At 43.4% G+C, this 26504-nt stretch overlaps 1 protein-coding gene across 1 annotated transcript; it reads right to left on the bottom strand.

Moving 5' to 3' along the window:
* Positions 1-5743: 5743 nt before the first annotated feature.
* On the bottom strand, positions 5744-25143 carry bms1 (BMS1 ribosome biogenesis factor). Its single transcript, XM_087845209.1, has 23 exons — positions 25057-25143; positions 23841-24056; positions 23563-23753; positions 23155-23234; positions 21271-21459; positions 21040-21182; positions 16520-16641; positions 16242-16435; positions 16000-16142; positions 15300-15790; positions 14160-14261; positions 13734-13888; positions 13566-13647; positions 13332-13411; positions 11383-11571; positions 11120-11308; positions 10528-10708; positions 8973-9031; positions 8719-8841; positions 8309-8456; positions 7874-8049; positions 6371-6532; positions 5744-6133 (listed from the first exon to the last, which is right to left on the bottom strand). Exons 2-23 carry the CDS (start codon positions 24011-24013, stop codon positions 5906-5908), a joined length of 3600 nt encoding a protein of 1199 aa, XP_087701335.1. The 5' UTR covers positions 24014-24056; positions 25057-25143; the 3' UTR covers positions 5744-5905.
* Positions 25144-26504: the final 1361 nt, after the last annotated feature.

The raw sequence follows: 26504 nt of genomic DNA, 5'->3' as shown, positions 1-26504 counted from the left end.
CTTTTGTTCAGCCAATGCAGAAAGCAGCAGTAACCCCGTCTACTTCTTATTGGCTGCGCCGCCCACAGCCCGCCTCTAAGTCCCGCGCTGCAAAATACAAAGTGTTCAAAGGAAGAGATACGCGTAGATAGGTGAAACACGGCCACACCTGTCGGCACGGGTCTCGGCTCTAGCCCCGCCCACTATTACTACAGACGTGGCTCACAGCAGGGGTCTCGAACTCCTCCTCGAGGGCAGGTGTCCTGAAACTTTTCCACGTGACCCTGTTGCATCACACCTGAATACAGTTCGTATGTCATTAGCAAGACTCTAGAACTTCACCGCATGCTGAGGCTGCATTTCAGCAGCTCATGAGTGAATGAACATGGTGCAATAAAAGTACTTTTAGAAGTACAGCGATCAAGAGTTGGCAGTTCATCTTGTAATCGGAAGTTTGCCGAGCCTGTTCGAGCCCCGGCTCCGACAGTCTCGGTCGTGGTGTCCTTGGGCAAGACACTTCACCCGTTGCCTGGTGGTGGTCAGAGGGCCCGGTGGCACCAGTGTCCGGCAGCCTCGCCTCTGTCAGTGCGCCCCAGGGCGGCTGTGGCTACAATGTAGCTGCCATCACCAGTGTGTGAATGTGTGTGTGAATGTGTGGATGACTGGATGTGTAAAGCGCTTTGGGGTCCATAGGGACTAGTAAAGCGCTATACAAATACAGACCATTTTACATTTTTCCAAACACTTACATTTACTCACTTTTACTTGAGTCGGTAGGGTTAGGGGTTGCCACGTCAGCATGCAGTCAAGTTCTATACTCTAATGACTTACTAATTGTATTCAGGTGTGCTGCAACAGGCTCACATGGGAAAGTTTCCGGACACCGGCCCTCGACGACTGGAGTTTGAGAATTCTGAGTTAATTCATAGAATTTGTTAATGAGTGACTGAGGAGCACTCTGATATACTTTTAGAGCACCTAAATAAAATGTCTCCCCTATTTATCTCCTGCTGGCCCTGCAATCTAAGACAGATAGTCTTTACACTTTTACTGACATGTGTACATTTCTCACAGAGTACTGCAGGTGTCTGCTTCATGCACAGCATGTGTGAGTGACAGCGCATTTTTTCTTTGTGAACTTTGTGTCCATATGGTCTCCCGCTGGCCCTGTTGCCATATTCATGTATGTTTAACTGTGAACTCAGAGCGAGGTCACAGTTCTGCAGCTTGTCAAACAACAGTAAAGTATATATTTGTGAATAAGTGCAGATTAGATGTTTCAGTTGTTTTGGTACAGGTGTGTCTGTGGAGTGTTCACATGTTTAATGCATCATTGCTTCTGTGTGTTGGTCAGAAAAGTTTTTATTCTGTTAAATCATAAAAGACAGGTGGATGGATATTACTGTCACTTACACTGTTAGTCTCGCCTAAGTAACCTACATATTACTTAGAACTGCAAAGACTGGATCATTCAGAGAAATTGTGATTTTAGACCCTGTTTGGGGGGGGGGGGGGGGGGGGGGTGCTAAAGCCCCCCTAAATTTAATCACGGCAGCCTTAAAAGTACCAATGATATTGTATTTTAGTGTTTAGTGACTGTGAAACGATCAGGACCCACACAGCGTTCAATTATTGGTTTCAGCACTTTTCATTCTCCACTCCTTCAGCACTTAGTATTCAACCGGGAAGCCAGCTTTTCCAGCTCCTTCCCAACTCCAAGCACTAAAAGGTGGGAAAGCGTTCATTAGTTGCAATCCCTCTCACCTGTCCCTTCCGACCTCCTGGCTCCGCCCCGTGAGCTGACCGTGCTACCTTTACTGCAGCAGAGACCACACCCCTGTCACAGTGAGACAGGAGAGGATGAACACTGTCCAGTGTTGTTGACGATCATTTGAAAATGTCAAGCCCCAAAGTAATTCAGCTGAACAGAGGTTTGAGTTGTAGCTTCAGGTGGACATGACTATTTTAGGCAGATCCTTAATTACGAAAGATTTATATTGAACTTGAACATTCCCAAAATCTGAACATGGCAAAATTAATCCTCATTTTTATCTGGAGAAAACACAGAAATGTCACATTAAGAAAAATGTTTCAATGAATGAGGCTAATAAAGGCAGAACCCCTGTGTTAGATGTTTAAACTTTTCAAAAAATAAATATATTCCAGGTATTCTTTAAAAAATGTGATTGTGTTTGGAATGCTGAACTTCTGAATCTCTTTAACTCCATTCCATTTTTTAAGATGCAACTTCAGTATGTATGTGCTTTTGTAGCAGTGAGGATGGGGGGAGTTGGAGGCTGCCCCACTGGAAGGCTCTAATTCGTTTCTGTTGTTCTTGTTAAATCAGAAAAAAGAAAATCAGGATCAAACTCAGACTCACACACGCTCCACCTCAGCGTGACAGCAGCGAGCATCCCAGAGAAGTCTTCACACATCAGCCGGTGGGGGTAAAGTGACACTCTCTCTGACTCTGACAGTGTGGACCATCATATTCTGCTGGATAGGCTGAGACACTGGGTGGGTATATCAGGCTCTGCTTGGGAATGGTTCAAATCTTATTTGTGGCTACCTCTAAGTACAGCCCCTCTTCTACTTTTCTTGCCTATGGTGTGCCACAAGGTTCAGGTTTGGGGCCTTTATTGATTTTGTTGTCTTTACTCCCTTTTCAGCAATTATTGAGCACTTTTAAAGACATTCAGTTAGATATCTCCTTTAAGCCCTAAGATGTTTCCATAATTAGAGATTTATCATAGGTGCACAGATTCCATTACAGGTTGGATGGCTGATAATTTTCTTCAGCTAAATGAGGAGAAGACTGAAGTCCTTGTTTGTGCTACTAAAAGATTTGTGCCTAGTGTTATGGAAAACTTGGGTCCACTTGCTACATTTGCATCAGGAGCCTTGGTGTTACCATTGACTCAGCTCTGACTTTGGACGCTCATGTTAAATCTCTGGTCCGCTCCTGTTTTTATCACTTGAGAAACGTTGCTAAGCTGAGTCCCGTTGTATCGAGCTCAGAATTGGAAATTCATTGATGCATTTGTTTCATCTCGTCTGGATGTTTGTCATTCTTTGTTTACTTGTTTGTGTAAAGCCTCTTTGGAGCATCTGCAAGTTGTTCAGAACGCTGCTGCAAAGCTTCTGACCAAGTCCTCCAAGTCCTCCCATGTCACACCCCTGCTGATCCACTGTAAGATTATGATTTTGACATTCAGGGCTCTGTGTGAACAAGCACCAACATATATCAGTGAACTTTTACATCCAGACATTCCCAGCAGGTCCCTGAGGTCATGTGATCAGGGCTTGCTGGTTGTCCAGCACACGAGGTTGAAAACAAAGGCGACGGAGCATTTGTAACTGTGGCCCCCAGACTGTGGAAGTCTCTCCCTGTGAGCCTGAGATCTGTGGACCCAGTGGTCACTTTTAAAAAACAGCTAAAAACTCATCTTTTTAAACTTGCTTTTGGTTAATTTTTATTTTTATGTTTTAGCTTCTGTGAAGCACTTTGTGATTTTTAACTTGAAAGTTGTTGTATAAGTAAAATTTTACTTTTACTTTACTTACTTTACTCACGGTGCGGTCCCCGAGCTGGGACTTCTTCCCGATCCACCAATAAAGCAATTTAAAAAAGAGGAGACCCTTTACCAATGAGAAAAACCACCGATCAATGAAGCCGTATCAGAGAGGCTCTCGCTTTGACCAATCAGAGAGCGAAGGCCTGGTTTAGTGTAAAGGTGTGTAAGTTCTCTAAAACTGCTTCTGTGAACACTTTTCTAAGTATATTATGCTTTTAAAATATATGTTGAACATATATTCAAATATACTTGGAAGTATGTCAGATTTTCATTTAGCATTTCTGAGTATGTTCTAATGTTTTTCTTACACTCTGTGTAATTTTTCATAGAAACTTTGTTTTGTGTGTGATCATTAATCTTTGATAAATAAAATATTTAATCTTGTATTTGTGTACTTTGTGGTTATTGGATAAAAGATTAGTCACACATCGCACTGATTAACAGAGGTGGCTGTAAATAATGTTTGATGGAAAAAGGAAACAAAGTGCTGCTAAACTTTGTTACCAACGTTTAAATCAGGCTCTCAATCTCCAGTCCTGAGGGCCGGTGTCCAGAGACTTTTCCATGTGTCCCTGTTGCAACACACCTGAATACAATCAGTAGGTCATTAGCGAGAGTGTAGAACTTGACTGCATGCTGAGGTGGACCGCAGTTTGAGAGCTCTGGTAGAGACACAGACTTTGTTGATCCCACACTGGGGAAATTCTCATGTTACAGCAGCACTTCAATCAGAGATATATTAGAAAAATAGAGATAAATAAACTGCACACATTTAAAATGAGCAAAAGCCTATATAATGGTAACTACTACTGATCTAAGGCTGTTATATACAGCAAATACACAGAGAGAATTTTAGCCTATCAGTATAAAGCTGACTGGAGTTCCTGGTCAGTTCATGCAACAAATATAAATGAAATTCCTTCCCTTTGATTCCCAAAGCATGACTCAATAACAGAGACTCTAAAACCAGAACAGAAGGATCCAGTTGGACGATCAAAGATTAAGTGTTTTTATAGTTCGTAGTAAACCATCCCCTCGTGTGTACCTTAGAGGTTGAATCATACATTAGCCGTACTTCCAAAAACATTTATAACTGAGATGCCAGCTGTTAGCAGAACGCTGATGCTCACCGTATCCCCACTTTCAAAACCTTAAGGTGTCAAATCCACGAGCCCTACGTGGGGCCAGAAGTGCAAGTCCCCCTTTACTGACACACTGTGAGTAAGTTTAATGCTCAACAACACAACAGCCTCACGCACTCGAAGATTTCTGATGTTTAGGCCACAAGCATCATTTCCACATCTGGATAAAGATCGCTCCGTCTTCATGCTTCATAAGAAATTAAGTGTGTCACGTCTTTATTAAGTTGTTATTTATTAATGCCAACACAATCATGCACACCATGTGCTCTGTGACATCTTAAGAGTTTGTGCACCACGTTGTGTTTTCTTTGTTTTAATTGGTTAATAATTTTAAGCTCAACCTCCCAGGTTGTTATGAATGGGCCATGTTTTCCTAAATTTGTGATTCACAAGTGAACGATGTGGAACTTCAGACATGACTTATTTAAACAGTTGAAAGAGACACTACTTCATACGGGTCAAATTTAAGAATGTTTCTCAGTGTAAAATTGTAAAGAATCTGTGGACACACAGCTACCTGCTGCTTCTCCTGCACTCTTAGATGGATGTAAACACAAACACATCTCCTCTTGCAAATTATAAACAAGCCAAATGTTCCTTCAAAAGTAGCACAAACAGAAAATACAAAAATGACTCAACAATGATGAGTAGAGCTGGACGGATAATCAAGCAGACAGTTTACATTTTTGTGCCTCTACAAATTAAATTTATGATTAATGACTCAAGAAGACGAAACACGTGCGTTCACATTTTGGAGCAGGCCCAACATCGATGCTGTAAATAAGTTCTGGCTTTAATATTTTCAGCTGATGGGCAGACGTGCTGCATTTCAAATTCATGCCCAAAGTCTTTAAACATAGTGTGGCACTATGGAGCGTCGGGTTTTACTCAAATTCAACATTTCAAACGCAAATTCAGCTGTGAGTTTATTTATTTCACTGTAACAACCCCAGAAAAGACATTTAAGATGTTGTTCTTATATAATTTCTGAAGTAATGCACATCTGATCTGCCAAACTTTGTTTTTCTTATTGCTTCTCTTCAAAGAGCTTATTGTTGAAATGATCATTAGTTAAGTTACTGTGTGTCCTGCAGAGAGAATGACTGAGCTGCACATTTGGCTTTTCACAGTAGAAAAATACAACTTTAATTTAAGCAAAGATCAGTTCGAGTCTGCAGGGATGGGATCAGGTCCTCGTGGCTCTAAACATCAGTCATCTTGTGGCGTCCCCTTTAGACTCGACCTCTGCTTCTTCTGATCCTTCTGGCCCATGACGCGGTACAGTTTTTTTCGTGCGTCTTTCATTCTCTTCATCTTGGCTTCTTCGTCTTTCTCCTTTTGTTGGAGGAACTCTTTATGTTTGGCGTGATGTGCTCTCTGGGCCTCCTTCTTCTTGTAGTGATGCACTGTGCTCAGAGCTCGCAGCAGCTCCGCCACCTACCACAACAAGTCAAAGCAAAGATCAGTTAGCACAGGGTCATCCTGAGCAAACTGGGTGTTGTGCTGCATAGTTTCTGTCAATAATTACAACAGTTCAACGCTATCAGATCAGTGATTAATCTGGCACCACAGCTCTCTCTGTTTCCTCCCCACCTACACTAAGACTATCACTTACTGTGTTGGGACCACTTAACGAGCTGCAGCACTCATACCGTAAAGTCAGGTTTTGCTCACCTTCCTTTCATGGGGCTCGCGTATCACACTGGCTCTCTTGAGGTCTCTGGGCACCTTTCCTTTGGGTTGCAGTAGTTTGGGTTTGCTTTTGAAGGGGAGGGCCTTCTGGAGCTCCCTGGGGATGTGGAGTGGGTTGAAGTGCCTTGGGGCTCGGGTTATTGGCTGGAAGGTAAAGGAATGTATTTCAGGGTTAGTGAAGGTGTACAATGACAAGTGAGGGTACACACAAAGACAGAAGACATGATGACAATGACAAACACTACACAGCCAGGATTTGGTGCTGGTTCACACATCACCGAATAGTTACAGAGCAAAGGTTTGCGAACTGCAGATTCCTCTACAGTTCGTATATATTTCTGGAGAACAAGTGCCACATTTACCTTTCCTGTGATGCAAAACAATTCAACAACAAACTGATCTGATCACAAACGTTCTCTTCATTAAAAGGACAGTTTGAGCTTTTTAGATCTTATTACAGTTCTATTAGGCTACGTTCACACTACAGGTCTTAATACTCAATTCCGATTTTTTGATCAAATCCGATTTTTTTGTCTGCTCGTTCACACTACAAATAAAATGCGACAGCAAACGCGCTCTAGTGTGAACGCTCAAAGCGCCCGCATGTGCAAAAGAAGACGTCACACACAACGCGCTCTGTTTAGACCCAGAGCAACAGTATGTTTGACTGATGGTCTTAATATAAAGACTTCAGACTTCACGTTTCCCAATTTTTGCTTTAAGTTATTTTGTTATTTACATAATAATGTAAATAACCTAATAATGATCCTTATTGCTGTTTTAGAGGAGCGCTGCTTCAAAGGATAGCTGCAGATTTCTGTCAGAATCTGCAGATTATACAGTACAAATAAAATGTTCACGTTTCTCCAACGTTGTCTTCCCAACAGTTTCACTAGATGGCCAGGAAGCGTTCGCGATGTCTTATCGGGCGCTGATATTTGGCGTCTGTCTTGTGTCAGTGACGTAAAAGACAGATTTAATGTGACATGACCATCAAACAGCAGCTTTCTAAAACATCAGATATGTATCTGATTCAGTACCACATACGAAAGTGACCCAGATCGGATTTGAAAATATTGGATTTGTGCTGTTTTTACACTGTCAGACCATGATCGGATAGATGGGTCGCATAGGGTCAAAAAAATTGGATTTGATGTGCTTTCGCCTGCAGTGTGAACGTAGCCTTAGTTTGATTTTCTGGTTTCATAATCAAAGGCACATTGGCACACTGAAGTCTGAGACCAGGGTCCTCAGGTGGAACAGAGTGGAATGACACTTTCAACATTGATACTTTGTTTGTTTTTTGTATTATTATCAGTTAAATGAAGCCTCTAAATGCTTCCATCTTCATTTAAATGTGATACGGTGATCCCAACACTTCCTGGGAAACAGGGTTGCAGTTTCAGTGTTTCAGGGAGCAGATCCCATTTGTTTCTATCTGTTCTTCACTTGTGCACTTTAGAGCGGTCATCAGGCTGAGTCTACCTTGTACAGCGAGTCAATGCTGGGCTTGTTACGGACTCCCAGGTCATGTTTGAGCTGCCCCACGGTCCTCATGCCCGACCAGCTGTCCTTCTGGCCCACAGGCAGCAGCAGTGAGGTGACAGGGTTGTAAAGCTGAGGAATACTGAGTGGATACCAGGAGCGCAGGAACACAATATCTGCAGAACAAACACCGACACTAAGACACAGAGTGGCAGACACATATCACTGAAACACAAGTTAATAATTAATCATTTGGATTTGATACATTTACGAGATTATAATCTGCATTATCTTTATTTCCTGGGAACTGGGAACAGCTCTTGGTCCTTCCTATTGGAGGTTTTAACTGGTTTAAAGCCGTAATACAATGTAAGATCTGCAGGGACACATAGTGTTTATAAAGTAACAGTAAAGTCAGCAAAAACAGTCATTCACCACTCATAAGCAGGCGGTCCTCAAACGTGGCTCTGAAAGCTCCCGCAGGAGTCGACAGCGCCTTCTTTATCTGACCTCTGACCCCCGACACTGTTCGTATAGAAGCACCTTCAAATTTAGCCACCTCCAGCACCGTGTTAAACATGCCCTGTGGAGAGAGGGAGCATCAGCACACGCTACACAAGCAGCATTACACAATCACCTTCATCTCCTGCCCTTTAAATGAACAAACATGAACATGCTTCCTCCTACAGCTACACATGTCTTCCACTCACTGTTTGGAAAAGTATGACTTTGCTTATCGAGTAAATGATGTTTCTCTGAGTGTTTTTAGTGAATTATTACACAAGTCTTCACATTCTTTGGTTTGTTTACATGCTGACATAAAGTGAGCGTTAGGTGTAGTGTACCTTAATGAAGCAGGTGTTTTGGAAGATCTTATAAGGGTAACCAATTAGTTTGAGCTTCTTCACAATAGTGACTGATTTATCCAGGTCCAGGACGACTCCTGTGGCTGCGATGCGGAAATTCGCCTTCACAGAAACACAAAACAGGACTTTGAGATTCAATGAGAGTAATTTACATTCAAAGAATTACATGAGCAGACTTGATGCCACCTTACAAAAGTACACTAACAATCCTCTGTCTCCAGGTAAACACTCACTTTAACTCCTGATACTGACTGAACAGCCAGAAAGCCGGTGCCCTGTGGAGTGATGGGACCTTCAGAGAAATGAAGGAGACAGAATAAAGGTTACAATTACAATCTGAGAGTCTGTCGTTTATTTTGTCAATGTAAACATCGCAGAGACGTAAACTTTGACACATACTGAGACGCACCTGTGTACCTCACATTAAAAGATCACAGAGATAAACGTTCAGTGTGAGCTACCACAGGGAGATGGGCAGCTGCAATGACATGTAAAAGTCATAAACCCACATTTTATTCTCAACATGTCACATGTTCAACCTGAGAAAATATCAGGCCATGTTTAGCACTGAGACGAGGTAAACATGTTTTCTTTTTTTATTGTGATCAAAATTTGCAAATCACTGGATTTTGTTGTAATTTAAACTGTACGCATAGGGCTGCCACAAACGATTATTCTGATAGTCGACTAATCAGATCATCATCCATTGGACGTAAAACGTACAGCTTATTGCACCAGCAGGCATCTGCTCTTATATAACTATCATTAGCTTACAGCTTTAAGTGTTTAAGGTGCTAACTAAAAATAAAGACAAGATGATAGTTTATTAAATTTTAATGAAATTTGCAGATTATTTCGGTGAAGTTTAATAAACTCCTTGCTATCTAAAATATAACAGGACACCGGAGTAAATTCTCGAGCATCTCACACTTCTGATAATCAGCTGTCTGCTTGACGTTTATTCAGCTGTGTAAAAACTATAACTTTAATCTCAGCCAAACCGATTTACTCAGGAACAAATAAAAGACTGAAAAAAGCCAAATAATAACATTTAAGTTATCTAAGTGACTTATATATCATGTTTAACCTGAGTAGTGAAAGACGGTGGTGGGTTTGAAGCCGGGAGTCCGGTGTTCTCACGGCTCTAGTTAGCCTAGCCCCCGGCTAGCTATCGAGCTAGTGGCTAACAGACGTCTCCGAAAACGTCGGAGCGCTTTTGAAAATATGTGGTGTCTTGATAAACTGAGCAGATATTTGAGGTTTACACAGCTACATTCTCGCCTGAAAATATGTTAAACGTTTATTTTGTGACCCAGAAAGAATAATAAGAGTAACATTAAAACTAACTAGCTACCGCCATTGTTGGAAACTGAGCTGGGCTGCGCTATGAATTCTGGGACACAGCTTCTTCTTCTTCGGGGTTTAACGGCAGCTGGCATCCTTGTACATGCAGTGCTGCCATCTTCTGTTTCAGTCCGTTATTACACTCTTAAATCCTGCTACTTATTCCTGCGTCTTTTGTGATCTTACAAAGCTTCAAACGACGCGTCAACTATTAAATCAGTCGTCGACGATTTGTCGACGTAATCATGACTAGTCGACGTAATCGTGGCAGCCCTACAGCATCCAAACATTTTTGGAATTGGTGTTAGGTATGTGCTTCTACTTTCTGAAGTCTCTCATTAGAAGCCTGGATAAACTTATCATGTGAAGCCGTTCAAAGTGTAGTTTAGACATGCAGAGTGAAATCTGCGTGTAAACCGCAGTCATGCTCTGAATGCAGCTCACCCCAGATTGAGGCTCCACAGTGCATGTGCTGCGGTGTGTATTTAAGCAGGCGGTGGCGTCCGTTGTGATCCTCAATATGATAGAGAGGGATGGTCTGGAAGCGGCGCCAACCCAAGGACAGGATCAGGGGGTCCCGTGTCTTCAGGATCCGCTCATACCAGCGGTGCTTTTTCAGTCGCATCTGACACACACGGAGTACAACATCTTATTTAACCATTAGATCTTAATATGGGTATTTACAGATGTGTACAAATACTTCATTAGTGCACAGGTATCCGTACTTCAGTATTTTTTTACTCCCTACATTTTTGTTTTACAGCAGAGCTTTTGTTCTCTTTATGTTTGTTTTTCCTCTTATTTGATCAGAGATCTCTTCCTGATAAAAGAGTTCTTCCCTTTGCACAGATTGCTGGGTGGAAAGGACGGGAACATTTCTGCTTTGTTTACATGTTTTCAGGTGTTTTGTGCTCCAATAAAAAGCAAAAGAAAACATCTTAAGATGTAAACAATTTATGGATTCATATACAGATATTTTAAGAATAATCATTCTATTCTTATTTTATTAAGAACCTTGTGTAAATGTAGCACATACCTGCAGGTATCCCACATTGCCTTCACTGGTTCCCAGGCCTCCGATGATGACAGGGTAATGTGGGTCAAAGTTCGTTACAAACTCACAGGGTAAGGAGGAAATCTCTAATCGGACGTACATTCCTGGCCGGAAGCCTTCGTACTGCACTCTCGACTCATCGTCCATGTCTTCAAACTCGGCTCTGTTCAGCTGAACAAACAGTGGAAGAATATGAGACATGAACAGATTTGTAAATGTGAACGTCAGAGTGATGGACAGTCTACCTCCGCCTGCTTCTGCATCTCCTCCTTCAAGTCGTCGAAGTACGTGGCGTCGCCATCATCGTACTCTGTGTCGAAGCGTTCCTTCAGTCTGCGTTTCTTTTCAAGGCGCTTGTTCTTCATCACCTCATCATCATCCATCTTCACCTGCTGGTCTTCATCGTCAGTTTCATCTTCATCACTTTCACTTTTCTATAAAAAAAGTGTGCGTGACAAATAACCTTTGTTACATTTTTGGGATGGGTAGATATGTGCCCCCCCCCCGGCCGTACTCAGTAATGCTGGGCTTACACTAGAGCTGCCACAAACGATTATTTTGATAGTCGACTAATCAGATCATCATCCATTGGACGTACAACGTACAGCTTATTGCACCAGCAGCATCTGCTCTTATATAACTATCATTAGCTTACAGCTTTAAGTGTTTCAGGTCTGTGCTAACTAAAAATAAAGACAAGATGATAGTTTATTAAATTTTAATGAAATTTGCAGATTGTTTCGGTGAAGTTTAATAAACTCCTTGCTATCTAAAATATAACAGGACACCGGAGTAAATTCTCGAGCATCTCACACTTCTGATAATCAGCTGTCTGCTTGATGTTTATTCAGCTGTGTAAAAACTATAACTTTAATCTCAGCCAAACCGATTTACTCAGGAACAAATAAAATACTGAAAAAAGACAAACAATAACATTTTTAAGTTATCTTAGTGACTTATATATCATGTTTAACCTGAGTAGTGAAAGACGGCGGTGGGTTTGAAGCCGGGAGTCCGGTGTTCTCACGGCTCTAGTTAGCCTAGCCCCCGGCTAGCTATCGAGCTAGTGGCTAACAGACGTCTCCGAAAACGTCGGAGCGCTTTTGAAAATATGTGGTGTCTTGATAAACTGAGCAGATATTTGAGGTTTACACAGCTACATTCTCGCCTGAAAATATGTTAAACGTTTATTTTGTGACCCAGAAAGAATAATAAGAGTAACATTAAAACTAACTAGCTGCCGCCATTGTTGGAAACTGAGCAGGGCCGCGCTATGAATTCTGGGACACAGCTTCTTCTTCTTCGGGGTTTAACGGCAGCTGGCATCCTTGTACATGCAGTGCTGCCATCTTCTGTTTCAGTCCGTTATTACACTCTTAAATCCTACTACTTATTCCTGCGACTTTGGGATCTTACAAAGCTTCAAACGACGCGTCGACTATTAAATCAGTCGTCGACGATTTTGAAAGTCGACTAATCGTGGCAGCCCCAGCTTACACTCTGCGATTTTTCAGCCGTGCGACCGTTTTGGTGATCGGTCTGAGTTTGGCCTTCATCGTGCATCGTGTAGTATACGTGGGGTAACGAGAAGCGATTAACACCTCACGACCAGCGCCCGATCATCAATCGCTTGGTCGTGAGGCTGTCGCCGCAGCCGCTCACACTGCGCACGTGCAAACACATAAATGTCGGTGAAAAAGACGGAGCAGCACGGCGGTGCAGCGTGTGATCTGGACACAAGCGACGGAGGCACAACTTGTAGAACTTTGGAAAGCTCATCTGAGCCTTTTCAATGTGGCCTCACAGAATCATCACGACCACAACAACCGTGAAAATAGTTGGATCTACATGCTGCTCAATCACAGCTGATCATGCTTTTCATTAGCAATTTAGCAAAGTTGATGGCGGTGTGTGTCTGTGTGAGTGAAAGACAGAGAGGGAGAGCGAGCGACAGAAGTTCTGTTATAACCTTCATGTTATGGAGGCTCAGTGTGACACTCAGGTCGATCAGAGCCGTATAGTGTGACTCTGCATCGTGACCTATGAACTTCTAACCCCTGTGAGCCAATCGTGCAGTTTGAGCAGCTGAATCGCGCGACTGAAAAGAATCGCAGTGTTTGCCCAGATTAAGTAACTGTTGCTGATTATTTTTCATCCACCACACTGATACCAGGCTGTATTCTGAGTCACGTACCTCGGCCTGATCCTGCTCCCCAGTCGTGCCTTTGTGAACTTTTCCCGTTTCCAAATCTTCAAAGTCACCGTAGAGCTCCTCTATAAGAGAACAGTACTTATGATGCATGGTGACAAACCTGTTCTTAGCTGAACGTCTCTGTAATCAGTCACTGTCACATTACTACTGCACATGACTGACCCGAGGTGTTTTTGACCGACTCTGAACAGCGAACAAAACTGCTCCCCCTCTTACCGTCCTCTTTGAGCAGCGTTGCAGCATCCTGGCCTTCCTCCCACTGACCCGTCACAAAACAATCCCTGATCGAGTTCAACATCTGAAAAAGAAAACAGACCGACTCATTCTAACATTCTTGACAACATCAGCTGCTCTTGAGTCGAGTTCTGTTGGAAAATACCGGACCTCTTCTAATTCCCAATTGTGGGAAATGTCGGGGTTGAAATGGGAGCAGTCTAAAGCGTTGGCCTGAACTTTTTTGCTTTTCTGAGGGCGATTAACTCGAAACAGTCCGCCAAGCTCCGCCTCTTCCTCCTCCTCAGAATCTTCCGCCTCCACCACTGCAAAACAAGGATCAGCAGCGCTCGTGAAGATCACGTCCTCACGTGTGTGATGTAAACACATCGCTGAGTAGTTATGGAGGACTGATGACCTGCTGTCAACATCACCATGCTGCACAAGGCCAACAGTAACTAATGCTGCAGTGTTGGCATTATTGATCAATGATTAGATATTAATTTAATCCTGATGTATCCAGTGAAGTGTGGGTTTGTGTATGACAGGTATAACACAAACAAATATTATTGGTTATTGATGAAACAAACAGGATACCTGAACCATAAACCAGCTTCCTCAGGTTGGGGGCAGCTTGCTGATGCCGTAGAAAAGCTGCTGATGCTTTCTGCTGCAGGCCGTCCTTCCACTTGAACGCCCCTACAGACGGATCACAACCAGGAAGGAAAACACTTTGTTTTTTAGCAGAAAATTGAAGATAAACTAAATCTAAGGTCGTGTCCTGAGGACCCGGCCTTCGCGGTCTACGTGGGCCGGGTCCTCACAAGGTCGGGTAGGCCGGAAGTAAACGGCCGTAAAATGTGACGGTCTAGCCTTCAGATTAGCGTCACCGCTGTCTCGGCAGAGTTTAATAAACTCGGCCGTCTGCTCCTTGCTATCTAAAATATAACAGGACACTGGAGGAAACTCTCGACCGTCTCACACTTCTGTTTAATCAGTTTTCTGTTTGACGTTTAGTCAGCTGTGTAAAAACCAAGGAGGAACCCACCCGGGGGATTAATAAAGTTTTATTATATCTAATCTAATAACTTTAATCTCAGCCAAACCGATTTACTCACGAACAAATAAAACACTGAAAAAAGCCCAACAATAACATTTTTAGGTTGTCTAAGTGACTTATATATTACGTTTAACCCGAGCAGCGAAAGTCCGCGGTGATCTGAAAACGATGTGCTGGGAGTTGTGCCGTTCTTGGCGGCGCTGGTGACCCTCGAGCTCCCGGCGAGCTATCGAGCTGGTGGGTAACAGACGTCTCCGAAAACGTCGAAGCACTTTTGCAAATATGCGATATCTTGATAAACCGAGCAGATATTTGATGTTTACACAGCTACTTTCTCGCCTGAAAATATGTTAAACGTTTATTTTGTGACCCAGAAAGATTAGTAAGAGTAATTTTAAAACTTAGTAGCAGCCGCCATTGTTGGAAACTGGAGTTTGGCTGGGCCGCGCTATGAATTCTAGGATATGGTGGGCCACGAAGGACACACCCGACCCATCCTTCAAATTCGGGGAAAAGGGGGACGCATTTGTCGGCTGCATTCGGAGGAGTCTACGAATTTGGACAGCCTTCGGCGCGTCGCTGTGATGTAATCGGACTACGAATGCGTCCTCAGGAGGAAGCAGCCCATGAATGTGGACACGACCTAAATAAACCTGAATGAGTCGTGTGGTTCTTACCCTGCTCCTCTTCTTCATCACTGTCATCGGCACCAATCTCCTCTTCCATCGACTCATCGTCTTCATCTCCATCCTCCTCATCATCACTGTCTTCCTCTGACTCTTTAGAGCAGTGCCCAGAGTCTCCGGCTCTCTCGCCTTCTCCTTCGCTGTCCGCCTCGCTCTTCTCCAGCTCGTCCTCGCTGTCTGCAAACGCCGGCGCCTCTGCGATCGCCTCCTCCTCTCCTCTCGTCTCCTCCAGCTTCCGTTTCTTTACCGGGGGAGCGCTGCCTTTGGCGGCTTTTTCAGATTCATCTCTCACCTCTTTGAGAAATGTGGACAAATCATCTTCCTCTTCCTGGTCCTCCTGGTCACTGCCATCATCATCCTCATCACTGCTTGACCCACTAACGTCGTTCTCCTCCTCCTCGAACCCAGTGAAGACCACCTTCCTCCTCCGTGTTTGTGTGTGTGGATCCCAGACATGCGTCTCTCGCAGGCCGTCCTGCACTCTGACACAAACAAATATCTGTTACACAATCAATCGCCTGTTACTTTGTGCGCCTCAGCAGATGTGTGTCTGTGTTGCACCTGTACATGGCTTGTTAGCTAGCTGATAGCTGTGGCTCACACTGCCGTCATAAAACCAGAGGGTGACATGACGGTGGCTTCGTCTTTTACTACACTCACAGCTGTCACGGAGAACGTCGTGATGTCTTACCCACTCTGCTCGCTGATGTCTGTGGGGTCCAGGCCAGCAGAGCCACTGAAGAGCGAGACCTTACTGGCAGCCATCTTGGCGTCTAGAGTGACATGTGTTTCTATGAGGGACTGGACCAGCTCTATGGTGGGCCGCACTTCCTCCTGCAACAGCGTTCGAAGCGTTACTTTGAATCCTGAAACATTTTACAAATGCACTTCACACGTTCAGATGCAAACGACACGCTGCCGTCTCGGGAATACCTGCAGCTGTTTGACGTGGTTGGCTGGGAGGTCGATGTAGACGGCATCTTTGTCATACACGACCCCTCCGACCCCGGCCATGGGTGCGTAGAGCAGACGCTCCTTCTCATTCAAGGCCCTCTTCTTCTGAGTATCGGGCAGTGGACACGGGTCTGGCAGGAAGTTGACCTCTGACATCTGGAAGTCTCCCACACCTACAGACGGACGACACACGGCATCACTGCAGTGTTTTCATGACTTTGTCTCATGCTGTCAGCCTGCTGCGCTCGTCTGTGTACCTGGTATATGGACCTGGCCTTTGTTTTTCAAATGTGTCCCTCTGAGGTAGCCATACAGGGACACAGTCCGATCACACTTGGGGTCTGTCCTGAGCCTCTCGGGGTCGGTCAAGTCCTCAATACTGAGGAGAGAAAGACGAGAGCAAAGACTGAGTCACAAAAACCCCAAACAGGCTCTTAAAGAAACATAAACATGTAAACACACTAAATATGATCATCTTTGATAAACTAACACGGTAACCTTCTTAATAACCTTCTGAACCATCACACACTCGCTTTGAACGGCCTGTTTTCAAAACTGTGAGGCTCTTTGGGGGGTTAGGTTCGTGTGTATTGCTGAGCCTCGGCTCCTGTCGGTCATGGTCACCGAGGTTTGGGTTGGCTGCCTGGGGCTCGAGCCAGGGCGGCCGGCCTGTGGCGGCGTCAGCTGCCTGTATCTCTGGTTCTCTTTGGCCTTAGGCTAAGGTTGGGCGATATGTAGAAATTTTCCAACCAACAAATGTCAGTTCAATAAATGACGATGGGTGACATATTTGTGCAGGCGTAGACGTTTTGATGGGCAGAGCAACGCAATCATGCACGGACTGATTTGTGCGTTTAGAACTTTTCACCTGGAGGGAATATTTTACCTTCCTTTCTTGTTTGTTTTTTGTTTGTTTTTGCTACCTTCTTCGATTATTTCTTTATTTGAGACACGCCAAAGCTCACAAAAGACTTAACGTTACGTGGGAGATTTTTTTATGTTCACTGGAGGAAACATTTGGATCTTTTAGCTCACTTTTTGTTTAACTTTGTATCTGTTGTTTGGTCGAGTGTGTCAGATAAACACTGGAACGGCCTGTAAACACGGTGTATTTTTCTGAACAGAGGCTGCTGTTCGAGTAAATGAATCACAGCTGGGAGATCGCACCGTTAAAATGGCGCTGTTAGCAAACTTACTCGTAGCAATAAAATCAATAAATCGCTCTTGTAAGAACAATCAGTGAAAGGTTCAGCCTTCTTCTTCATCCTGGCGTTGTTCCCGCCGGTGCAGGGTCCGCTCTTCGGCAAAGGTTCCTCCATTTGGTTCTGTCCAAGGCGTCCTCAGGTGATGCGTTGACGGTCTTTGTCTACGTTCACTCTGCAGGTCTTAATGCTCAATTCCGATTTTTTGATCAAATGCGATTTTTTTGTCTGCTCGTTCACACTACAAATAAAATGTGACAGCAAACGCGCTCTAGTGTGAACGCTCAAAGCGGCCGCATGCGCAAAAGAAGACGTCACACACAACGCGCTCTGTTTAGACCCAGAGCAACAGTATTGTTTGACTGATGACCTTAATATAAAGACTTCGGACTTCACGTTTCCCAATTTTTGCTTTAAGTTATTTTGTTATTGACATAATAATGTAAATAACCTAATAATGATCCTTATTGCTGTTTTAGAGGAGCGCTGCTTCAAAGGATAGCTGCAGATTTCTGTCAGAATCTGCAGATTATACAGAACAAAGAAAATGTTCACGTTTCTCCAACGTTGTCTTCCCAACAGTTTCACTGACATCTACACTGGATGGTCAGGAAGCGTTCGCGATGTCTTATCGGGCGCTGATAATTGGCGTCTGTCTTGTGTCAGTCACTTTCTAAAACATCAGATATGTATCGGATTCAGGACCACATACGAAAGTGACCCAGATCGGATTTGAAAACATCGGATTTGTGCCGTTCACACTGTCACCATGATCGGATATATGGGTCGCATAGGGTAAAAAAAGTCGGATTTGATGCGCTTTCACCTGCAGTGTGAACGTAGCCTTAAAGTGAAAGGCTCAGCCTATCGTTGATATATTCGTACAATCGCCCAACTGTACTGTAGGCGCCCCATCCTGCCTTCTATGGCTGGGATGGGCGCACAGATGTTGCAGAGATGTGTGGCCTTCATTTGCATGTGAAATGTCTCTCTCTCTTTCTCACACACACAGAGAAATCTGTACTTTTTCAGATTTCTCTGTTCCAGGTGTTGCATGCTGTGGGTTTTTCACCTCCTTTTGTTTTTTTCTTACAGGTGCAGCAGTTGCTGATACATTGTGCATTTCCTACTACCCCCCCCCCCCCCCTCCTGCCTGTCAGCTTAGACATAGTCATACTTTACTATATTACATATAATTTAACAGCACTGATAAAAAATATTCAATAAACAGAAGAAGCACATGAACAAAAGGAGCCCACAGAGCACGTCAGGGAAAAGCAAACTGTGTTTACAGCATTCAGATCATCACTCTGACTGCACGGCTGACCAGACCGCACACTGGTCCAACAAAAAGCTACACATTGAGCAGCTGGTATATCGTCGCCTCAACGCCATCCTTTGTTGTGTTTGTTTGTTCGTGTCGCATACAAATGACACCATGACACTCTTTGCTGCTCTGTTGTAACAATACCACACACATTAGGTGGCGCTTGACTGGTGGACTAGCAACACGTTCTCACTCCCAAAGCGTAACATTTTACGCTAGGTGATAAATCATCAACATATTACGTTTTCGGCTACCCACGCTCTTATTCTTCAAATCGCTTAGAAACACGCTATTTAACATAATTAAAGTCCTGGTTAAGGTCAGGAAAAAGGTTATGGTTAGGGTTAGGGCTGGAACGCCTATTACCGCGGGACCGCCAATGCACTGGATTTCAGCCATAACCCGCCGCATACCATAACAACGCCGAAGGTCTCCTTTCGCGTTCCTCAGGAACGCCGCGGGACGTGACAAAACGTCGGCATGTTACGCCTCGGGAGTGAGAACGGGCTGGGACTAGAGGCATTGGTTAATCCGGTGACGATTAGCATCCAAACTGTTCTACCTCGTGAAGCACAGCTGCCTGGTGCACAGGGCCAGGTTTGGACTACAAGCTTGACTGTCTGCCTGATGCTCGGTGACTGATTTACTTCTTGTGAGGGAGCAGGAAGCCCCGCTGCATCCTCAACGCAGAGCAGTGACTGGGCTCTGCGTGCACCTTTTTAAATGCAAAATGCATCTCAGTGCTCTCTGAGCACGGAAAGGAGCCATTTCAGCACGCCGTGTGAGTCGACACCTTCTAGTCTGTTACTTTGTCAAAGGAGGCTCACAGCTGAGTGTGTCCCTCTGTGGGATTCATCCCTGGTATCAGAGGCAGTTTCTCAGCCATCATTTGAATTCTAAGATGAAGATGATGCTGTTGCTTCCTCTTGCATCAGTGAAACACGTCACAGATATTCCAGCTTTCCTCCTACATTACAGTCAGTATTTCAGATTAGCTTATGTGGCAAACTGGGAGTGTGTGTATCTGTAGAGTAAAACACTGAGAAACCTTTACTCCTGTAACCCCTGTTCTCTGATAATATGTGTCTCACCAGATCAGCTCTGCAGAAAGCTTGTCATTAACGTTAGACTGAATGATTCTTCAGCACCTTGTAAATGAAAATGTACGGCTCCATCTTAACCCTTTAAAGCCGGTCAGAGCAGCACGCTCCGTTTTGTGTAACTATTTTTAAATCCCGGTAGCTCTGCAACCACGTGAGCTAGCGCAATAATTGTTTTTGCATATGAAACCGGAGGAGTTGTACTTACATCTTATGCCATCAGCTTGTCCTCGGTCACAGTTTCCTTCCACATATAACTTTGCAAAAACTGCATAAAAAGCACTTGCAGCAACAAAAACATAATATTCCAGAAACACGCTTTGCTGATCCGATCAGCTGTTTGTAACACTTCCTACATTGGATTAGACGTCAGCGCAAACTATCGCATGTCCGCCGTGTCCTGCCCAAAACCGGAAGTGACATCATTTTCGCGCAAATGTCGTTTTTTCCATCAGGGCTTCATGAGCCTATACTGGTGTTTTTAAAAGTTATGTTTGACTTTATGACTTTCTGTGTGGTTTCTGGGATGCTTAGGACTCATATTGCACTGCTGGAAATAGTTTATTTTGATGCATATGCTGCTTTTTTGCAAATTTGCATTATAATATTTATTTTCGTTTTTCCTGCAGTGTATGAAAATTGGTGTATTTCAAAAATAAAACTATGAAGACACTCAAAATAAATTTCCTGTGGTGGGAAACTATTTTGTGCAACTTTTTTGTATTTACAGTTTTGAGGGATAAGCCTCTTAAATTTCTCTAACTAGAAATATATGTTAAAAAAACAAAAACGATTTTAATTTTTTTGTAGTTTATTGCACTTTTTTAAAATTTATGTAATTACTATGCACTTAATGCAGACATATTATTAAAATCTAGGCTGTAATGGATGTATTGATGTATATCAACTTGAAATGCTCCCAAAAATGGCTCCACAGCAGGTAAACATATAATATAAGTTCTGGCGGACTTGGTTCTATGGTAGGTCTTAAAGGGTTAATGCAATCATGTGTATTTACCAAGTTTGAGTTACTGGTACAAACACGACTTTAGGCTGAGCATTAAGAAAGCTGCAGACAACTGAACAGACTGACAGCTGTATTGAACATGTTCGTTTTCATTCAGCACGTAGCCGTCGTTAGCACTCACCGGTCAGCCAGGATGTAGGGATGGGATGTCTGCCACACCAGAGGACGAAACTTCATCACGGAGATGAAGCGGCCGAGGTTCTTCACCTCCTGGTTCTGATACTCACCGTACACCATGCCAGACAGATAAAACAGTTTGGCCCCCTGGTGGTTGAGGCACAACAGGTCACAATGTTGTCACAGACACAAGGTTTTACATCAACGTGCAACTTTTGTACAGATGTGGGTTTACCTGGTACACCTCAGTCCAGAAGCGATGTTTGAGGTTTTTCTTTGTCTTTCTCAGAGTCTTGTTGTTCTTGAATGCATCCAGATGAGTCAGCACACCCATGATACGAGGGAAACCGTGTACTTGACAGATATTGAGGAACTCAAATGTCTCCATCTCAAAGCCAAAGCTGGCATCAATCAGCATCAAAACCTGGAGACAAAAGGAAGCAAAGCATTTCTATCGTTTCATTCATTTTACAATCTTACCGGACACGTACACTTGCAGTCAGAAGTCACGGGCATGAATGTCCTGCTCATTTTGGGCTTTTAATAACTTCTTTGAACTGTTATTTTATAAACTGGGAGTGCAAGTTTATGTTGGATTGTCTCCAACACACAAAGGGTTGCATGGACCTGGCTTTTAACCAGAGCCCACACATCCTCCTCAGGGTAGCAGCTGGAGCTTTGAGGGGGCAGAAGCTCAGCATTAGCATGCTTCCCATTTCAAAACCAGTTTTGATGCTGTGAAGTTAAAGAATCGGGATGTGGTTTGCCTTCATTATTCCATCTGACAGCTGTATATGAGCCCGTGTACATCAGAAACAATCTCAAATGAAATGTATGCTGTATTATTATTCCAGTTATTTCCACACCCGGAAAAAGAACAGTTCAAAGAAATATTTAAAAGCCCAGAATGACCACAACATTAACAAGTATCTGTAAACGTGTGACCACAGCTGTAGCTCAGCACTCTCCTTACCATCTATGTCAGCGCTGCTAACACGAGGACATCTCACATCACAGCACGTTTATCTGCTTTAGATTTAAGCTGTTTATTGAATCATATTTAGAATTTATTGAGCTTCATTTTGCAGAGGTTACCTTTTGTTCAGTGATATTGTAGTTATTTATTGAGCTACATGGTTTCATATTAGTCACTATTGAAACCAACACTGGATTCATTTGAAATCTTTGGTGTGCAGATTGGAGCATCACAGGAGCAAAACACCTGATTAATAAATGAGCTGATCGACCTCTTCCACACGGCCGACCCCCCATTTGTTGGCGAGTTATGACTAGGGCTGCACGATTAATCGTTAGAAAATCGCGATCTCGATTCATACTTATGTGCGATCTCATTTCCAAATGACAACGATTAAAAAAAAAAAAAAAGACGACGATTGTACCGCATTTTGATCCGGGACGTAATCTGCATGAAAACAAGCGCTCACTCTTCCTGCTCAACAAATGAAAAGGGCGGAGCTTATACCACATGATACAGAAGCTGGCTGCTAAAATTAGCAGGAAAAACAACGGAGAGCACGTCAGGGATGACGAGAAAGTGACAGGAGAAAATCCGTCCCGGTCAACCACCCAAACATCAATAACGGGAACCTTATACAGCGCTTCCCTATACCAGTCGACCTCCCGCAGGCACAAAGAAATTACGGAGGCTATCACTTATCACCTGACCAAAGATATGGCTCCATCAACACTGTGCAAAACGAGGGATTTAGGAAAACGATCAACACCCTAGACAAACGCTACACAGTGCCGTCCCACAACTATTTTTCTATTGTTGCTCTACCTGCTCTATACACGCAGTGTCGAGCAACGGTGGAGACGCAATTTCAAGCAGTACAACATTTTGCAGCAACGACAAAATGTGAGACATTTGTTGTTTTTATGTTTATTTATTGTTTTTATGTTTAGTCTCAACTGTTACGAAGTTGATGTGCAGTTAATAAGTGCAATAAATATTTATACTGGGAAAGAAAATCGTGAGAGAATCGTGATCTCAATTCTAAGCAGAAAAATCGTGCAGCCCTAGTTATGACATTCATGTTCTTCTCACCCAATAAAGGCAGATTTAACGTATCAGTTTTAGTTCTTTTGAAACACTTACCAGGTCAGCCACCTTTGCCAGGTCGATCATTGAGTTTATGTCATTGTTACACTCCATGAAAGTCAGCCGACGCTTCTTGCCTGCAGCAGCATAAAATAACCAATTAACATAAACGCACAAATACAAATAAATAAAGTAACATTATGGACTCATACAAAAAGATTTATTACTGTGTATTTAAATGTTTTTGTGGCTGCGTATTTATTGTTTCACCAAGGCCAAAACCTCTTTTAAGGCCCTTTGCTGAAGTTTTAATGAAGGTTGTGCTAAAGCCGCGATGACACTCTCTACGGATGCAGTGGTGCACAGCACACCATCACTGGACTCTAGCAGTGGAGGTGTGTTCAGGACTTGTCTGACTGTGTTGTGTCGGGTGTAAAGTTTGGTGTTTCAGGAGTTTCTGCTCACCAGAAACGATAGTCACAGGTCCACATATGTCTGTGAGCTTCTGCCGGGTGAAGTTTTTGATCAGGCAGCGAATCAGGGTGCTTTTCCCGACCTTAGGGGGGCCGACAACGACAATCACAATTGGAGGCGGTTCCAGGGGAGTCCGGTCTACAACGGGCACGTGGTGTTTTTTGGTTTTTATGTCCTGGGCCCTTTTTGAGGAACAAACAAAAATAAACACCAGCACAGTCTGAAGACATGAACTTGACTCATCTTATTATGTAACGCACAACACTGACCTGTGGAAGGTTTTGGCCATGCGGACCGCAGATTGAACTGCAAATGCTTTGGGGTTGCGTTTGCGTTCATCCTCCTCTGTTGAGCCATTTTGTTTCTTCAGCTTCTTCTTCTCTGCCTTTGGGCCGCTGTGCTTCTGCTGATGCTGCTTCTGCTTCTTGACTTTCCCATCCATCCTGTCTACTACACACACCGTGTGTTCACAGTTTGACTGGAATCTGTGGACAGAGAACAGGTTCCACTCAATTTATAGGTATGGACAGGCATTGATTTTTCAGTTATATGACATGTATGTACGACTCTTTTGCTTTTTCATGATACTTAGGACAGTTATGACATGGCATAATACAATACAAGGAATCTATGATATATTAGTTGACCCTTTGTTTTTATTCAAGCATTCAAAATGATCACATCTTATGATTTTTTCCCCCACATAACTAAACCTTTCAGCCAAATTTCGTGGAGTCAAAACACTTGATATTCATCACCTTCATTATGCATCATGTATTAACTTTTAAAGGAAATATTTGTTTCTGGGATGAATTTTAGTGGAGAAGCAGGTATAAAGTGATATAACATTCAAATAAACATGTATGTTTACCTCTACTGAACCACAGAATTTCAGTCAGTGAATTAAATTTCACCTCTTGTCATTATTTACACTTTTTACTTAAGTATATTTTCACAAATTAAACAGACTTAATACACACACAGTGTACTCCAAGTATCAACACACACACTCCCAGTCACCTAGAGCTGGCTTCCTCAGCTCTTCATCTTCCTCCACAGTTCCTCTCAGAAGCAAACACTTTCTCTAGATACACAAAGACGTTCATAAATCCTCGTGCTGTTTTAAAATCCATGTTGGGAAAACGCGACAGGACACTAATGCACATTTTGGCTCTAATATTAACAGAAGCCACAACACCAGATATTAAAACATCAGAAGGACCCAGTTTGTCTTAGATATGGAAAAAGTCCCTCAAAAAGCGACACTACAAAGACAAGCCTGCCTCCATCCAGTGGGATACTTCTTTGAGAAAACCGATGTTGACTCAGGTACTTTACAGGCCGACAGGTTTGCTCTGTGAGCGGGATTTGCCTTTGTTGAAAACATGTCAGCCTGTAGGACCAAACACTGCGACCCGCGTCTTTACTAAACCTGCGTGTTTATATGAAACGTGCGGGAGAAATACAAAGCACAAGTCGTACTACCTTAAAGTAAACCAGTTGTAATCCACTCCACGTTAACACCCGCTTTTCTCCGTTTTCACGTGTGAACTGTGACCTCCGGCCCGGAAGTATATGAAAGAGTCACGTTCTAGCCACACGGGTGCAAACAAAAACAGACGGGAAAGGTTCCGCACGGTGAGCGGGCTACAACTCTCCGTACACTGGCGCCTTCTGCTGGCGGTTCTCTCCGTACTAATACTGACGGAGATTTAAAGCCAGGATTACTTTGGTGAGCGTAATATCAGGATTAAGAGGTGAGCTCTTCCAGGACAGCAGCTCTGCAGTGAGTACCACCTCTGGGGTTTATATTTAGCCAAGTTTAGCAACTGTCTTCGTCACGACTGGAATGTGTTCATTAACACAACTTCAATATAATCACACTATCACAAGTAAATTCCAAATTACAAATTAATTCACATCACATTTAACAGTTTTAATGCCGTAGTCATGCCAACAGTCATGTCAGCCTGGATCAACACAACATTTAGAACATTTGGGCTGAACTGGGGCCACGTTAGACAATTACAGGCCAGTTAAGACACTGGTAAGTACGTCATAAGCCAAGTGGAGTTCGTGCTGGATGTGGTCCAAATGTCATAACATACCTTATATTTGGCCTGGATTAGCACAGGTAAGAATATTTTCATCTATTACCTGATAAGGCTACACATCTGTAACTATCTTCTGTCTCTGACAAGGACATTATTTTGGTTCAAGGTTCTTTGTTTGTCACATGCACAGTTATACAAGTATAACACACAGTGAAATGTAACCTGACACGCTCCTCGACATGTGCAAAAATGGGGGGGGGGGGGGGGGGGGGGGGGGGGGCGGGGGTGTTAGAGGAAGAACATTATATATATATATATAGTATATACATTGGGTGAATGAGCAGTAGTAGCAGCAAGCAGGTGAATTTTGTACATTAATATGAATAGACATCTGACTATTTTACAGAATAGACAATATAAACATATTTAAAATTAAAGGACTTTGGAATGTACACTCCTGTCTCAGTCAATTATAGATGATGTGAGAGGGCGGGTGTGTGTGTTTAGGGCCCGGATGGCTTGGAGATAGAAGCTCCTCTTGAGTCTCTCTGTCCTTGCCCGGATGATGCGGAGTTTAAAAGTGTCCAAGATTAGATGTGCAACCTTGTCACCGATGTTTACAAGTGATCTGCTGTCGTATACTATAAGACTAGAGGATTTTGGGATGTAAACCAGAGCAAAAAATAAGTACAAAACAAGAAAAGTGGATAGTCGGAGCGGAGCGGCCAGGAAGGCGTCTGGACGTGGCCGCGCCATCTTGGAAAAGATATCCTCGCACGCTTGAGTCATGATAAAATAATTATACATGAAATTAGCAAATTCAGTCGATGACTGATTGGAAACGCACCTCCCTGTCTATATAAGGACCCGTACAGAAAT

The sequence above is a fragment of the Neolamprologus brichardi genome, chromosome 8, assembly GCF_056152115.1.
Source record: "Neolamprologus brichardi isolate AB-2024 chromosome 8, ASM5615211v1, whole genome shotgun sequence".
NCBI lineage: Eukaryota > Metazoa > Chordata > Actinopteri > Cichliformes > Cichlidae > Neolamprologus > Neolamprologus brichardi.
Note: the sequence above shows the minus strand (reverse complement) of the source record. Positions and strands in the feature narration are given on the sequence as shown.

Coding starts and splice junctions, on each gene's coding strand:
- bms1 (XM_087845209.1), bottom strand. CDS start 24,013: ATGGATGGGAAAGTCAAGAAGCAGAAGCAGCATCAGCAGAAGCACAGC. Junction 23,754..23,840: donor ATGGCCAAAACCTTCCACAG/GTCAGTGTTGTG, acceptor TTCCTCAAAAAG/GGCCCAGGACATAAAAACCA. Junction 6,533..7,873: donor GCATTGACTCGCTGTACAAG/GTAGACTCAGCC, acceptor TTTACCTTCCAG/CCAATAACCCGAGCCCCAAG.